Here is a 16,144-nt window from a genome sequence, read left to right as displayed (position 1 = left end):
CCTGCTGCCTGTGTTATGCTGGTACTGGGGCTCTTGCAGCTGTTCACTGGTGGACTGATCAGCCTGAAAATTGGTTGGTTTCTTTTTCCTTTTCAGGTTAGTTCCAGCAGATCATTTTTTTGATCGAACTCCCCGAAGGCCAGCCTTTGGGAGGTGGTGGAAGTGTCTAACCAGGGGCAGGGGGTTGCCTTGGTCAGAGGCAGCCCAGACCTGAATTAGGTTAACATAACTGTAAATCCACAGCTACAGTAAAAGAGGGAAACGATTTGAGTGTGACTTGCGGTTTGTGGTTTGTTAGGGTTGTTTTTTCTTTTTGTTCTTGCCCTCTGCTTTGTTCTGTAAGGCCGCTCGAGCTCTCTGAATGAAATATTTTAGGTAAGTGGCAGTTACTGTTGTTAAAGTGCTTAAGAATTCGAGCGTGTGGAATATGATCACAGCTTTTCCTGAATTATGACAGTTGTCCTGTAAGGAGCACCATGCAGCAGCAGACTTTCGGTATTCTGCTCTGAGATATGAATCTCTTTTCCTGAAAATACAAAACTCAAGGAGGGTCTGTAATAAGGTAATCAAAGGGTTGGCAGGAGAAACACAGTAACACACTATTGTGATGGGTGAAAAGAAATTCAAAACCAGAGAAGGTTTTCTAAATCTGTTAATTTGACTGGACAGGTGTTTCTTGTGGGTGTTTCTCTCTGTCCCTCTATGTGAGGTACAGAGAATATTTTGCCTTACAGCGACATTGGCTGTAGAGTAATGGAACCTGTCTGTAGGTGACTCACATTGTGCTGTCGGGATCCAGGTCTCAAGCTGTCCTCCAGAACCGCTGTTCTTTAACAGTTCTGTTCTGAAATCCAGCCAGCACTGTGACCTAAGTAAATTGGAGCAGAATTAAGATTGTACAAAATCGGGTCAATTAGGTTTTGTGCATCCAAAATATAAACCTTCTTGAATCCAGGGTTTGTTTGGTTTTTTTTTTCTGCTCTGACATGCTGTGTACGTTCTGTTTCCAGGTACACGTGTCCATGAAACAAGATGGAGAGAAGATAGTATAGCGAAGAGGTGGAGTTGCGGACAGAATGGCCTTCCTGGACAACCCAACTATTATACTGGCTCATATTCGGCAGTCACACGTGACCAGTGATGACACGGGGATGTGTGAAATGGTCCTGATAGATCACGATGTCGACCTGGAGAAGTTCAATCCCTCGTCAGCACATGGGGACAGTGGTTCGGAAACACAGGGAAGCAACGGTGAGACTCAGGGCTATGTATATTCCCAATCAGTCGATATTACCTCAAGCTGGGACTTTGGAATCAGAAGACGATCAAACACAGGTAAGTGATGTTTGCAGCCGAGATAATGGCAGCCTTTTACATTCAGTTTCTGTTAGTCTGGCTTGTATGGGCAAATCGGAGCGTGACCAGCGAGGTATCTGTCAAACTTCTCTTTTTGTAAAGTCGAGATCCTTTTATAGAAGGATGTGTAATGATTCAGTTACTTCAGTGTGCTGTCAACTGAGCTTTAATTGCTGTTTTACTTATTCATGTACAGAGGAACATTGAGGTAGTCAGTTTAATATATAAAAAAATGTAAATTGTAAAGACATCAAGTCTAAATCCAAAGTACATGAACAGTCTTTGATAGTTCTATTGTTAATGTCTGGAGGGGTGTTAACTTTTGAACAGGATAGATATTTTTTGAGAAAAATCTATCTAGTGAGGCATCAAATCTATTTCTTATAAAAGAGAAGAATGAAGTTTCATGTGAGCCAACGAAGTGAATGATTCATCTATATTTTGTCTTCTGAAGTTTAATTTCTGAAAAAACCCTTGAGCTAGGATTTAAGTTTCCAAGTTAGGATGTTTAAGGGTGTACACCTTTCCAAAACACGCTCAGTTTGTCATGACTGGGAGGAGGCTGTTCCATCTGTTGTTTCATATGTGGGATATTCAGACTTCTGCCTGGGGAATGCTATGAACAAAAGCTCTGCAATATAAAATCTAGATGAAAAGGTTGGTGCGGGGTGGTCTGTACTGGTCTCTTTTCCTCTGTGGTACAGTATCCAGTTTTTCCAAATGCTTTCTGAAGGTATTATAACACCACCTAGAGCTCAGAAAAAACATCTGCTCTAGGTGCTCTACCTAACAAGGAGATGTTGTATGGTAATGAATGTCTTGAAATACCTTTTATAGTTGAGAAGTTGTGAGAAGTTACAGAAAAGAGAGGACACAGATCTCTCGTAATGGAGAGTCAGCTTTGGAAACAAGCTGCGTCCGTGGCCGCAAGGCGTGCTGAAGGGTTCAGTGTACCCCTGGCACTGTCCTGTGGGTGTCTTGTTTACCTCAGTCGATGGCATAGTTGATGAGGAAGGAGAGGCAAAAAGTTTTATAAAACTGCTCCAAAAAATAGTTCTGAAGTAATATTTCACCGAGTAGACTGATATAATAATCTCCATTTAAATTATGGATTGAAGCCATTTCAGGTTTGTTGGTGACATGTTCTAAGATAACAGTTAGGACACTCGTTCATTGGGGAGGCAGTTTTTTTGCCTCTCTTCATCTGACCTGTCTTTTACATTCCTTTGTGTGTGCTGGTAACACCAGGAACTTAATGCAATTACCCAGGCACTCAGGCTGCAATTTGAGACAGAGCAGGGTGGAAAAGAGCCTACGAAGAATGCAAATTGGGCTTCAACCTTTGTTTTTGCCTTCAGCCTTTGTTTTTGGATGGTCTACAACTTTTAATTATCTTTTTGCAAAGCTGTTTTATTACAAAGTCCCTCACCAGGATAGTGTCTTTTTCATGAACTGTAGAAATAACGTGTTACTGCAGAAGGCTCGACCCACGTCTGAGGAGACGTTGGAAGTGATGGGTATTGGGTAGTTCTCATGTGGGTATGCCAACTTGGAAATGAATTTTATGTGCATTCTAATATCAAAGTTACCTCCTTAGTCTTGAAAGGAATGTTCAGTGGGTGAGACACGTTGGGGTGTTCCACATAACGTTTGGAGAGAACATAGGGGTGTTTGCCACCGAATTCTTCCTCCTTTTGCAGAGGAGCTGGATGAGCCGTGGGTGGTCTTTGGCTCTGGGCTCCATCTCCTCACTGCCACCTTTCTGCCATACCTGGAGGGGTAAAGAAAATGCAAGTGGAGACCAGCCTGTGCTAGGTGTTGGGTGTACAGCAAATTCTCCCAGTCCCCGTAACTAGAAGCAGAGGCTCATCTGGTTGCTAATAGTTAATGAAACAAGAGCTGCATTTGATCAGTGACATTTTTCACACAGAAAGCTTTCAAACTAGCATGCTTCCCGTGAGAATGAACCTTAAATAATTCACACTTCTAATAGGTACTGGTGATTCCATCTAATTTGGAGTTGCTGTAATACAGTCCCGCAGTAAAGGATCATTGTGGTCAGCTGTAGATGGAAGAATGGGATGGAGTTAGTGAAGATGGTGACTGCGCTTCAGGACGTGCTGACAATATCAAATAGGTCAAAACCATGCATTATTCTTATCTGCTCTATGTTTTCTCCTTTCTCCATTGTTTACGTGTGAATCTAAAGATATTTGATGGTGGCCTATTTGAGGAGGGATTTGGAAGGGAAATTTGAGCTACAGTCTGGGCAATAATTGGAAAAAAAATGTTTTCTCTTTCAGAATAAAATACCTGCACTACTATAGTGTTTTCTTTAAGCTTGTCAGCAGGGATGCTTCTCTTATTTCAGTAAGTGTAAGATACACAGAGAGAAAAAAATCACTTCTGTGTCCACAATTCAGTTCAAAGACTAAATATAAAAGAATAATAATAGGAGGGATAGAAAAATATTTATTAACCACTTTTTAATTGGTGAAGTGGCTCCGGGAACTCGAATTGTAACTAAAAATTGTCAGAGTAATTTAGCATTTTAGAATCTCTTCTACAAACCCGTTTTAGTTAATGAATGATCTCAATACATCAAAATCACTAATGCATCCAGCAAATTGTTTCCTTTGGTGATCAACACGTCCCAGTCTCATCTGCTTCCTCATTTTGAACAGACCCTTTGTAACATCTGTCCTTTCGTGTGGTCACTGTCTTGGGTGGCTTCTGCCAGCTGTGGGTGACCGTTTCCTGGGAGAGAACTTGCTCTTCACAGGAAGATAACTGAAGGTGTTATCTGGTACCTCGGTCTGTGGGGTCTTTGGTATTGTCACCACCGGAGGCTTTTTTCAACCCTTATTTTGAAGATGGAGTCAAAATATACGTAAAGAAATATTACATTCATTTTAAGATTTGACTAATGTTGTGGAGATACAAATCATTTATTTTACTACCTATAAACTGTTTCAGCACACTGAAGAAAAAGCTATGCTAATTTATATAGCTTTGACATTTTATAATTTTCATGATTTTTAGATAAAGGATTTTATATTTAAAACTTTAATAGTCTAGTCTGAGTTCATTTATCTTTAATTTTTGAAACGGGTAGAGTAATTCATAACAGTAATTTTATTCCTGTAATGTAATATTCACTTCAGTTCATTTGTGCATTAAAATTCCTTTAAGACCGTTATTAATGATTTATATAATGAAATGTCATATTAATCACAGAAGTTTTCACATTTTATTATTCTCTTCCATGTTAATACTATCTTTATGATCTCTATTAATGTTTTATATCCTCTAATTTCAATTATAAATCAAGAACATTTTCATGTTTTTGTTGGTATTTGCTTTTCAGGGGTGCCACCTTTAAAATTTTATGACTTTTTCTCCTACATATGCAGTATAAAACATCTTTATTCATATAAAGGTAGTTAATTATGTCTTTGTTTATAGTAAACTTTCATTGACAAACTTATAGTTATAATATTTCTTTTCAAGCTCAGAGACTAGAACGTCTGCGGAAAGAGAGACAAAATCAAATAAAATGCAAAAATGTTCAGTGGAAAGACAGAAATACTTCTTACTCAGGTAAAAAGAAACACTTTTTTATTTTCCTACCGCTTTTATTTCTGCTTTTGATGGTTATAACATTTTCAGTTTGTGATTTTCACACGCGCTCCCAAAGCGTGGAGGAACTAATCCCCGTCCTCGCCTTCCGTCCCCACAGTTCCTTGCTGGGGGTGAGCTGCAGGCGCCACGTCTTTGCAGCGATGACCAGCGCTTTCCAAATTAGTAATAAAGGCAAAGTAAAGAAAAAAGGTTTAAATCTAGTTTGATCTGAGCTAATTTGATTGCAACAAGCTTTATTTTTTGCAACATAAGGAATTAATATAGCGTTTGCGCAAGCCGTCATCTTGAGGCATCGTTATCTTCTGCGGCCGCTGTTGTGGCTGAGCAGCAATGGAGCCAGGAGAGCCCTCAGTGGTGCGTGAGGAACAGGACGTGTCCTTACTCCGTGGGCAGGTGCTTGGCAGCGTCCGCGTTCGAAATGCAGGATGGTGATCTCCGTGTAAGGCACGGCATTCCAGCTGTTCTCAGCAGCATTTGTCTACTGACATGATGGAGAATTTTGTAGAGTTTATTTTTATAGACTATTTTTGTGGTTACTCCCCTAGAAAAGGGGAAGGTCTTAAGAAAGAATGTCTGTATACAATCTACTTAAATGAAAGCATTGCAAGTGCTGCCTTGTCTTATCTAACCTTCCTTGGAAAACTATTAGCACTGATTTCTCAAAAAATACGCCATTCTCTTTCCTTTTCTTTTGTAAAAGTACGGAATTAAGTATTTCTGACTGGATGTTCTACATAGTTTAAATTGTAATATATGAAGTGAAAAATCTGTCTCAATTCTCACGTTCTATAGCTCAAGCTAATATCTATTGCCATTGTGTTTGACACGTATTCAGACCTTTGTATGGTCTGTCATGCTGACTGCTTTCAAAATTTGTGTCTGTCTTAATGAGGTCCCTGCGTAATCTCCTTTTTTTTTCTGAAACCTCATATCTTCCTGGCTGTCATTTGCAGAACCTTCTCCAGCTCTATAATATCTTTTTTAGAGGAGTGAACAAAGCTGCTCACACAAGCGACACGGCCGCGCTAATCCTCAGGACAGTGCTCAGCTGGATTTGATACCTCCAGTAACGCAGGCTAAAATGTTTTTACCTTTCCGCTTCCGTAAGCAGAGTTGTAGGGTTTGAAGTTTAATCTACCATAACCTCCATCTCCCTTTGCTCAATATTTTATAGCATTTGACCAATGATGATGCAATTCTCTTTTTCTTCCTTATCCCTGACTATATACTGCTTGATATTTCTTTACACTGAACTGCACTCGGACTCCAGCTGGGGCTATGCTGGTTGTGCCGTCTTATTCGTGTGGGCTCCACCGTGACATTTAGTTCCTCTTACGTGCTGCCCTGAAGATAGACTTCATCTGTCAACCAGCAGTAACGGAGGTGTCCCCCTCTGTGAGAGTGTGCTGGGGCTGCAGGCAAATAGATCAGTGCCTCCCTGCTGCAGAACAAATTTAAATCAAAAATAAGTTACATAAAAACTCCAGGCGCTCGGTGTCTGTCAGCAGAGCTGATTTTCCTTCTCTGAAAGGGTATCCACCGTGTCTTCCTCTTCAACAAGAGCGTGTGTTTGAGGCTTTGTCTGTTCTGTTCCCTGGGTTTAGCATAATTGGAAAATATGTGTGAAAGCAATTATAGAAGTAGCTGTTCGTAGATGGGGGGAATGTGTCCTCTTCTGACTGCGTTTGTCTGAGCTTGGACAAAGCCGAGCCCTTGGTCGACACCACGCGAACTAGAAGGGTGCTGAGAAGTGCTTGTTCTGCCCAGTGTTAGAGTGTGATGACACCACTGCCAGAGATCACTCCACGAGCTGTCTCACTGGGGAGAGAAGCTCGTACGGCGGTTCTGCTGTCCCTCACTTGGGCGTGTTGTAATTTGAGGCATCTGGCAGCTGAGTATTTTTTGTGATTCCCGTTTTTAATTACTATGTACAGAAATACAAGTGCACTGACCAGGCTGAGGGAGGTGAGAGATGAGTAGTTTTGAGTATGGTAATGGAAAAAGAAAAAAAGAGTATTTTCTACTCATTGTCTCTTTGCCTGCTGTTGTGAGACAAGCTGTGTGCTGCATCAGGACTGAGTTTGAAGGACAAGGTGGTGCAGTGCAGGGACAAGAAGAGGAAAGTCTCCACGCCTCTGGAGCTGGTTGGGGGGTTTATGGATAGAAAGGTGCTTCAGGGGCGGTGGACTGACTGGAACTGTAACGCAGTGAGGTCTGGTGTTTCGTTCTGTGCCACCAATTCTCATCCCCTTCCTGTGCATCCGTTCTCCAGTAAAATAAACCGCAGCAGCTTCATGCAGTGAGGAGCTCAAACGATGTCAGTAGAGCAGCCAGTGGGTGCTGCCGACCAAGCTCAGACATTCCTACAGAAGGTTACTCCTTTTTATCAAATACTGGGCATTTTTAGATGAAAGCAAGAAGTAAAGCATTGTATTTACATCTTGCATTTATTTATTTATTGGATTCCAAGGTACATAGTCCTTTCCAGATGCTCGAGGAATACCAGTTAAGGGTAATACTCCAGCAGAATATCTAACGGAGTTTAAGTTGCCACCTTTAAAAAGGGTTTAATCAAGCTTTTTTGGTTAATCACAGCCTCTCACAAGACTGTTGGGTATCTTTTAGTGCCAATATTTAGCACTTTTGCCAACTGTCTGAGTTTTCCGGCAATCTGCTGATAAAAATAAACTGAGCTTTTGACTAGTTATAATTTGACAAGTTTTAATTTCACATTCTGAGACATTAATCGACTCCCTGCAGATCAGGCCCCTAGTCCTTCTGCCTTAGGAGCGGTTTCATTTTCCTGGAGAAGAAACGTGTAAATCTTGGAGATATGGGAGAACCCAAATGCAGGAGCGCAAAGCAGAGCAGAGTCAGTCTAGGGGAGCTGGTTCTGCTTCTCAGGTAGTGATTGATGGAGTGTGGAGGTCCTTGGTTCCTAGAGCAGATGTGGAAAAGGCTTGTCCAGATTCAGTCACAGTTTCTCGCAGATGAGACCCATTGGTACTAATATGCTAAAACACCCCAGGCTCTGTCCTGATTTTGTAGTGGCCTTAGCATAAGGAGCCCTAATTTTTAATTTTTTTCTAAGTATGTCTGTAGATGTTGAGTTAAACCATTGCTGGAAATTCAGCTAGGCAGTTTCCTCAGATAAAAAGAGCTGCTTGTCGGAGGCTTTCATGAGCCTTCACAGATCACACAAAGATCTCGCTCACTCTTGCCGTCTTTGTTTTCAAAAAGCTTTTTGGTTTTCATTGTCCAGACTGTTTGTCTGGAATGCTGTTTGCAGGTTTGACATTTTTTTGAGAAGGGCCCACATCCAGTCTACCATGAGGAATAAAATCCGAAGGAATTATTCTTTTGGGTCAGATGTAGTCCCAAGCCTGCTGCTGGCAGCACAGTGGCGTTGTAGTACAGTAATGGGGTAGTGTAATAGGGTCCTGTCCCCCATCCCCGGAAACGGTCACGGTCAGGTTGGAAGGGGCGCTGAGCAAGCTGATCCGGATAAAGATGTCCCTGCTCACTGCAGGGGGTTTGGACTTGCTGACCTTCAAAGGTCCCTTCCAACCTCTAACGATTTATGATTCTGTGGCATAATACCATGTGTTACAAGCTCAGTTTGAAGTGCCTTTGCAGGGCATGTTGTAGATGTGTCAGCAGTTCTTTTGCATGGCATTTCCTGTTCATTTAGAAAAAGGTGGCAAGCAGAAAGACCAGGAATGCACGAGTCTTTGGTTGAATCTTGATTTTTATCTTGACTCAAGTGGATCTTGTAGTGATCAGTTCTGTTCTCTGTATGGGAAAAAATTAATCTTTTCCTCAGCCTAAAGAGTAGCATCATTCAAATGTCTTATGGTTTCATATCTTTGGACTATAAAAGAGTGGTGGTAGATTCAGCCCTGCTAAGGCATTTGTCGTTCTCTATATTTGCTTTCGTTCTCCTTCTTAGAATTTTATCTTTCTGTGGTGGATCGTACATCTCCGAGTACAACTACTCTCATCTCTTTTCTGATCTACAGCAGAGGAGCTGAGCTCACTATTTGAAAAAAAGAATTTCAGAGTAAAATCTCCATGTTCTGGGAAGCAGTCGATACTGTCCGTGCGGCTTGAGCAGTGTCCGCTGCAGCTGAATAACCCCTTCAACGAGTACTCCAAGTTTGACGGCAAGGTAAGTGGACCACATGTTTTTCTCCCCTGTCCAGGAGGTCCCCGACCTGAAGCTGATGGCCTTAGCCACTTCTTGTGTACATTTAGTTGTTCAAGCTTTAGACTTTTATAGTAGGCCACTGATTATTTTAGAGTGCTTATCTAGGAACATGCTTCTCTTAAATGTTCTCATTTTCATTACAAAATTATGGCCTTACCATTAGGTGTTCCTTCCCCTGCCGTTTTCTTCGTCAGCGGGGTAGTTAGGTGAGCACGTAGTGTGGCAGAGCCCTAGGACAGCTCTATACAGAGTTGATGCTGAGACCCTTTGTTTAAATGATTGGTTATTTGGCATTTCCAATAAAATCTGTTCTGCCTGCATCACAGCACTTGCTGAATATTCCATGATTTCTGCTGTCTTTATCCTTGAAATGCTGCAATGAAAGTGGTAAGGGCACTGCCTGTTTTGAGGGTGGAAAACTGAAGCATCCATAGATCAGTATCTGGGGCAAGAAGGGACTAAGGGATGCGGTTCCGTGCAGGTACTCCTGTGTGTGATACCCGGAGGAGGCTCGTTTCAGGAGCTTGCATTTGATTCTACTCAGAATTGTAGATAACTGTCTTACCCTGCATGCAGTGTAGCTACTTCGTGTTAAATATTTTTCTCTGTCATACACTCTAGAAACGACAATATAAACATTTGGTGTAATGGATCAGTGTCATATTGTTCCACAACGATTATAAATATGGCACAGATCTGTTTTCTGCTGGATTTGTTAGTGGAATCTCCTGTGGGAGTATGAAGTTTGAGCTTCATTACCGTTGTGATGGAAGAATTTCATATTCTGTTAAGTGTTCTTGAAGTGGAAAGTCAGATCTCTAATTCCACTGGCAGATCTGGAGGGAGGTAGAATGTTTGTGAATTAATTGGTAACTTTTAGGCTGTGTAATCCACGTGGCAACAGCTGCCTCTCTGGTTATTTTATAGTTACCAGTTTGTGGTAATCAGTGAGCTAACGCAGTTATTCAAAAACCGCTGGCCTCGTTACTAAACGACAGCAGCACTTGAACGCTGACAACACTAAGATGCCTTTTTCTGAACTCAAAGCTTGCCGTTCCTATGCCATGAAATTTCAGTCTGGCAAACATTTAAATGTGCTTCCAACAGTCCTGCACAGAGGAAGTAAGAATAAAATACTTCTTTATTAGGAGAAATGTATTGTAATGCAGTGGTGTCCTGGTCTTGCGTTAATACTGGAGCATGATGTGAGCTACCTGCTGGAATTTTTGTTAGGAATTTGAGGAACTTAAGCATGTTTCCTTCCCTCTTTGATAATCCAAACTACTTTTTACTGTATTAATAGGAATTATAGTTGACTGTAATGGACACGTTCATCTTCTTATTTTAAAGTCATACGTTTAGCAGGTGTGTGGTCCTTTTGAAGGAAATAGTACCGTTACTGAAATACCTCGGTGCTACTCAGTCGTGATTTGTGGGGTATGATACAAACCAACTCAGCTGTGATCTAGAGATCAAAATACCTTTTCAACTCCCTCAAATAATTGAATTGGCATTTTGTTAGGGTACAGTCTCACTATATTCATTTTAACAACATTATTTATATTACTCTGGTAAGTTTGTCAGTAGTATGCTTATAAAATTTATACTTCTGAATGTATTGTCTGTTTTTAAATACCTACTTGACCATCTGAGGTATAGAAGAGACATTACAGTTCAGTCATGACTTCAGTTTTCTTGAGTGTTTAGACAGTAATGTAAAATCGAAAACCACCTACCCTCTTAGAATTATTTTTAAGGAAATATTGTTGCTCCCATATTTATTCTCATTGCAAATAGATGAGCAGTAGTTTTCACATAAATACAATTCTTTCAGGGAGTAGTGCATGACTTATTTACATAATTAACAGAGCCACATATCTCTGGGGGAAATGGTACATAATTGGGGAGAGGCGGGGGGATGAGGAGGGGCTAGAGGCCTAATTAAACATGTCTTAAAAAAACCCTACTTAATTATGTATTTACTCAAGGGATCGCAGTGGCTCTGAAATCTTCAAGATTATAACTAGGCCTTTGTTTTATACATATATACACGCACACGTGTATATATTTGAGTTCTGCAACACAGCTTTCAGCTTGTTGGCTATCACCTGTTTTGTGGTTCGCCGGCAGAGCGCGAGGAAAGCTCTTCACCTGCTGTATCTGAGCTCTTGGCTCGTGTGTGAACTCAGCTGCTTTCTGCTAATTCAGCTCCCTCCATGACCTGCAGTCGGATAAAACCATCCTCTTCAGGGTCCTTCCCACCCCCTCTCGCCAAAATTTGATGAGTTGTTTTAAGCTAATCAGGTACAAACGAGGAAGCCCTGCGTGCCGTGGATCGGCCAAGCCCCTTCATGCAGAAGCTCACATCTCACAGGTGTTTCCTGCCAGATTTAGTGTCTTTTTCATAACCACTTCTGCAATTTTATGTAATAATAAAATTTTAAAGCACTCTAATTTCATCTTGTTCTGATCAGTTCATTAATTGTCAAAATAGTAGAGAATATGGCTTGTGAAATGCAACTGCAATGGAAGCATTCTAATCAGCTCCGGAATTCTGGTGGTTTTCCCCAGAGCTGCATGGGGCAGATCCGTGGCTTTCGGGTACACCGTAAAACTTCGGCCCTTAACGAAAGACACATGCACAGAAACTACTCTTGGCTGTACCGTCAAGATTTTCCTTGAAGTCGCCACAGTAAATCTAAGCCCTCCATCTGTGTGCAGGGTTTGGAAACCACATGGGTTGTACTCTTGGTTAAGTTGAAAACTCTTTGCGAAGAATATTGTATGAAAAGAAGCCTCTAGTTATTTATAATGACTTCAGTCACGATTGTATAGAAAATTTCTTGAAGGCTTAAGAAATCAGTGGCCAAATTGATTTCCTTTGTCTTCATGCACATTAAATTATCACCCGTTTTATGGGTCATTTCATGTATGTTGCCATTAACAGAATTTGGAAGACAAAATTTATCATTCCAACTTGTTGACCTTTGGTAAGGTTGGAAGAATAGGTCTGACCATCAGACAGGTGTGAAAGTCGTAGCTGGGTGCAACAGATGAGGCAAGAGCATTGACAAGGCTCGTTTCAGCAAGATGACTGGGATCCACAGCGTGCAGTTTGCCTGCACGTGACCTGCCTGCTTTCACTGGTGGTTTTAAATGCATGTGTTACCTCTTCATTCCACAGAAACTCAGAATATTTCTTCTCAAATCACAAGTGTAACTTGCAGGAGTTGCTGGCAGGTGTGACAAGGGCTTTTCTCTGAGATATTCATCTTAAAGAGCGCTGATTTAGCACAGTGTTAGTGTCAAGGCTATTCCACTGCGTGACCATTCCCACTCATCAGAAAAGTGTTACCAAGATGTCTTGAGTCGCTGGAGCAGAGGAAGACCGTCCTAGAATGAGATGTTCAGCTTTGGAGGCAGCGTGTCCTGAACGAGTCGCTCCCGCTGAGGGCTCTGTTCTCGGCTCCCTTGAAATAGGCTCTGAGGCCAGTCCACAGCCGCTTGCCCAACTCATTGCTACCTTTAAGCAATTTTAATCACTACAGTGTCTTGTCAATTCAGCTTTTGAGGTGCTTGATGCCACATGGCTGCTCCTCTGTCCCTAGAAGAGTGTCAGCAAAGACAGGAGTGTCAGAGGACACTGACAAGAGAGATGCTGAAGGTGTGCAGGATAGACGAAGGAGGGAGTTGGAAAACCACTGTCGCAATGTGAGGAGGGGATCATTCAGCTCTAGAATAAACTCGAGGTACACGGCCAAGACCCTTCCCTACGTGCAGACTGGAGTTCTCCTCAGGTGTGTTTCTTTCTGTGTTCACGACATACTTGATGATGGAGATGCAAGGAAGCCTGTCCCCTCTGGCCTTAGCGGGGGGTTGTGGGGTTACACAGCTACTGCAGGTGATTTAAATAAAAATAGGTCAACGTGGATTTTGGCTGGACAGATGCTAAAAATCCAGTTGTGAGGAATGGTACCTCTGTATGGTGTTACAGGCCTTCCTGTGATTAATTTTGGTAATGGGTTAAAACCCAACAATTTTTCTTGTAGCAACTGTTTTTAAAATGATGCTGTAGAATGTGTGGGGGAAGGGATAATTCATGAGTGCTAATTGCTTGGCTGTTAATTTTCCTAAGTGTTGATAGAAGCAGTTCCTTAAATTAAACTTTGTTTAAAATGTATCAGGGGAAATATTCCACAATGTCGGGCCTGAAGTGAAAATTAATATGAATGCTGTGGCAATTAACACGTACTGGTTAATAGCTTTTAGCAGCATTTTGGGATGATGGTCCTTAAATACATTTTTGCATGCTGCTCTTGTTTCAGTCTTGTTTGACTGTATGTGTGGATAATCATGAACAAATGTTTTCCACAATCTCCAGTATTAAATAGCTCTGCTCAAAGAAAGTAGATAAAGAACTTAAAGAAGCAATACTGCTTTAATTAATATGGAAAATGTCTAAAATAATTAATCCAGGATTAAAATCTCAGCGTGAAAAAAAATGTAGTTTTTTATTTAAATGTGTTGCCCCTGAGCTGAGTGGAATGATCCTCATCTGAATCCTAAATCAGTTTGCCTAGAGTGAGGGGGTTTTGAAGCGTTTGCTGCTTCTGCGTGTTTTACTGGTTTACATAGTACCCGCCCGCTACTGAAAGGGTTGAAATACAGATGTTTGTAGTGTCACCATTTCTGAGGCAGACCCGCAGGTCGGTATGTATGCTGGGGAGTCCCCTGCTGTCGTTGTACCCTTGTCAGAGCTGTGCTGTGCTGGGCAGTGCATGGCGCTGAGCCGGTGCTGAGCCCCTCCTGCAGCCGCTGTGCCGGTGAGAGACAGATCGGCCACCGTGCAGCGCCGCTTCCGGCCCTTGGCCTGTCCCGACGCTCCTGGCCAGGGTTCCAGCGTGGTCAGCACCCCTCCCATGCGGCCGGCCAGCCCAGAGGGTGATGTGCAGAGCCAGGGGTGCCAGGGCACGGACAGCCGCAGGGCAGGAGTTGAGAAACACGGGCTGCTGCTGCTGCTGCTTGCTCAGCCTGCTGCAGGATCTGCGCTGCGGTTCTGCCAGCACCCGCCGTAAGCGCCAGAAATGCGATGGCATCGTGCTCTCCCTTTGGGGTCCAGCACCCAAGTCGGAGTTCCCACCCAGGAGAGAACTCTGCATCATACCAAGGATCTCTCGGCACTCGTGGTGTGCGTTGCTGATGACGCAGGGTTCCATAACTCTTCCTTCAGTGTGGTGTCACGTGCTCTGCCGTACAGAGGGTGATTCCGGCAATGCCTTTGTTAGGATGAAGACTCTTAACAGAAAAATTACCGCTCTCTGAAATAATTTTTTTTCATGATACATGATTAATGTGAGTCATGCTAATAGCTGAGTTGCATTTAAGTAAAAGACCTCTATATTAAATGCCTGGTTTGTTCTTTACTGTGATGAAGCTCTGGTGATTTTGGTGCACTCAACTGTCTCCTCTGCCCCTGCAGACTGGGCAGGTTTTGCTGGGTAGAGAGAAGCCCCGCACAGAGGGACCAGTTAAATACTGTAACGGAGGTTACAACGCACAAGTCCCTGCGTTTCCATGCAGTGATTTATATGTATGAAGCTTGACTGTTGAGTAACTTAAAACACTTCAGCGGGCGTTTTGTTATTTCCATCGAAGAGCCCTTTGCAGTGAGATAAAGCAGCAGCTCGTCGTGGGGGCTGGACACTGATTTTAGGTAACTGGGAGCACAGACAGAAAACTGTTTTGAATTCTGCAGTGGGAATGGTCACTTGGAGCCGCTTTGCACAGGCGCGGCAGGGACAGATGTGCACCTTTGGTACTGTCTGCAGTGGGTGTGCTCACACACCCGTGTGTATGTGGTGGCCCTGGCACCTTGCAGAAACAGCGCAGAAACCCTGCAGCCAGCCTCCCAGCCTGGGCTCAGCCTGGGGGAGCAGATAAGGCGGCTGAATGTCAGTGTTGCTCTGTCATCCCTGTTTGGGGACTTGAATTTTATCTCACAATTCCAGGCATCTCACTTGCATTAAAAAATATTCTTCTGGTCTTATGCAGATTAAATTAGCATGTACCTGCTTTGATTAACTTTGGCTTGAGGACTCGTCCAACTCACTTCTCCCTTGTCTGTGCTCACTCCTGTAGCTTTTGTTGCTGTTGATTGTAGGTGCCCTTACTGGGCTGCATTCCGGTCTTACAGAGGAGATGCTCTGTTGGAACTGGATCAGCTTTTGATCGGGGCTGGTTGTGGTCTTCGAACTTCCTGAAATGAAACAACAGCCTGTTCCAATAGTGCATCCAAAGGACTTCACTGTTTTGTGAAACCCTCTGCGCTCTGGTGCGCTCTATCAATACGGCCACTCTTCACTTAAACTCTGAGTAAGATGATAGTTGAAAGTAAGTTTTGAAGATCTGCAAAGAATGTTCGCATGTAGCAGAGATTAAATTGATTTGTTATGTGTGCATTTAGCTACAATTCATTTTAATTGTCCTTATGAAGTTAAAAAGTATTAGTGTCAGATAAAGATTCATCACCGCGGTCTGATTTAAAGCCGGGGCTATAGGAAGCAGGCATGTGTTCTGGCAGATGTTTGTGTAAGGCACTGTCTCTTCTGACAGCAGTTAAAAAGTATGGTTGTAGTAATCAAATTGTGGTGCAGCGTCTCAGAGGCTAGAACCAGATTGAATTAAAATAGATATAAGATTTATGAATAGCAATAGCTGTGATAAAATTTCACTACCTTCTTTAATGGCAAGGACCTTTACTCAGTACAAGAATAAGATTTTAAATTGTGCCTTGCAGTCCTGTGGTTTTCTGGGGTTTTCCCTTCCCCTGGAATGATAATGGATTACGCGGAAAGCAGCAGCGTATTTTTGCCCAAGTTACTATGCCACCTTTTTAGGGCTACGTAAATACTGTTACATAGTATGGGCTACTCTGCGCTC

General features: G+C 42.5%; 1 protein-coding gene across 1 annotated transcript; it reads left to right on the top strand.

Annotated features, from left to right (window-relative positions):
* Window positions 1–1,076: 1,076 nt before the first annotated feature.
* On the top strand, window positions 1,077–14,280 carry LOC104498607 (target of rapamycin complex 2 subunit MAPKAP1-like). The gene is made up of 5 exons (XM_010142007.1): window positions 1,077–1,335; window positions 4,867–4,956; window positions 9,018–9,166; window positions 12,153–12,195; window positions 14,018–14,280. The coding sequence occupies exons 1-5, from the start codon at window positions 1,077–1,079 to the stop codon at window positions 14,278–14,280; spliced, it is 804 nt and encodes a 267-aa protein (XP_010140309.1).
* The last annotated feature ends 1,864 nt before the right edge of the window (window positions 14,281–16,144 follow it).

Source organism: Buceros rhinoceros, unplaced genomic scaffold, assembly GCF_000710305.1.
Source record: "Buceros rhinoceros silvestris isolate BGI_N320 unplaced genomic scaffold, ASM71030v1 scaffold19688, whole genome shotgun sequence".
NCBI lineage: Eukaryota > Metazoa > Chordata > Aves > Bucerotiformes > Bucerotidae > Buceros > Buceros rhinoceros.
Note: the sequence above shows the minus strand (reverse complement) of the source record. Positions and strands in the feature narration are given on the sequence as shown.

Bases quoted from the DNA above. Each gene is read 5' to 3' on its own strand.
- LOC104498607 (XM_010142007.1), top strand. From the start codon at position 1,077: ATGGCCTTCCTGGACAACCCAACTATTATACTGGCTCATATTCGGCAG. The intron at 1,336-4,866 runs GTAAGTGATGTT...TTTCTTTTCAAG, and splicing joins CAGAAGACGATCAAACACAG to CTCAGAGACTAGAACGTCTG. The intron at 12,196-14,017 runs GTAAGGTTGGAA...CCCCTCCTGCAG, and splicing joins TTCCAACTTGTTGACCTTTG to CCGCTGTGCCGGTGAGAGAC.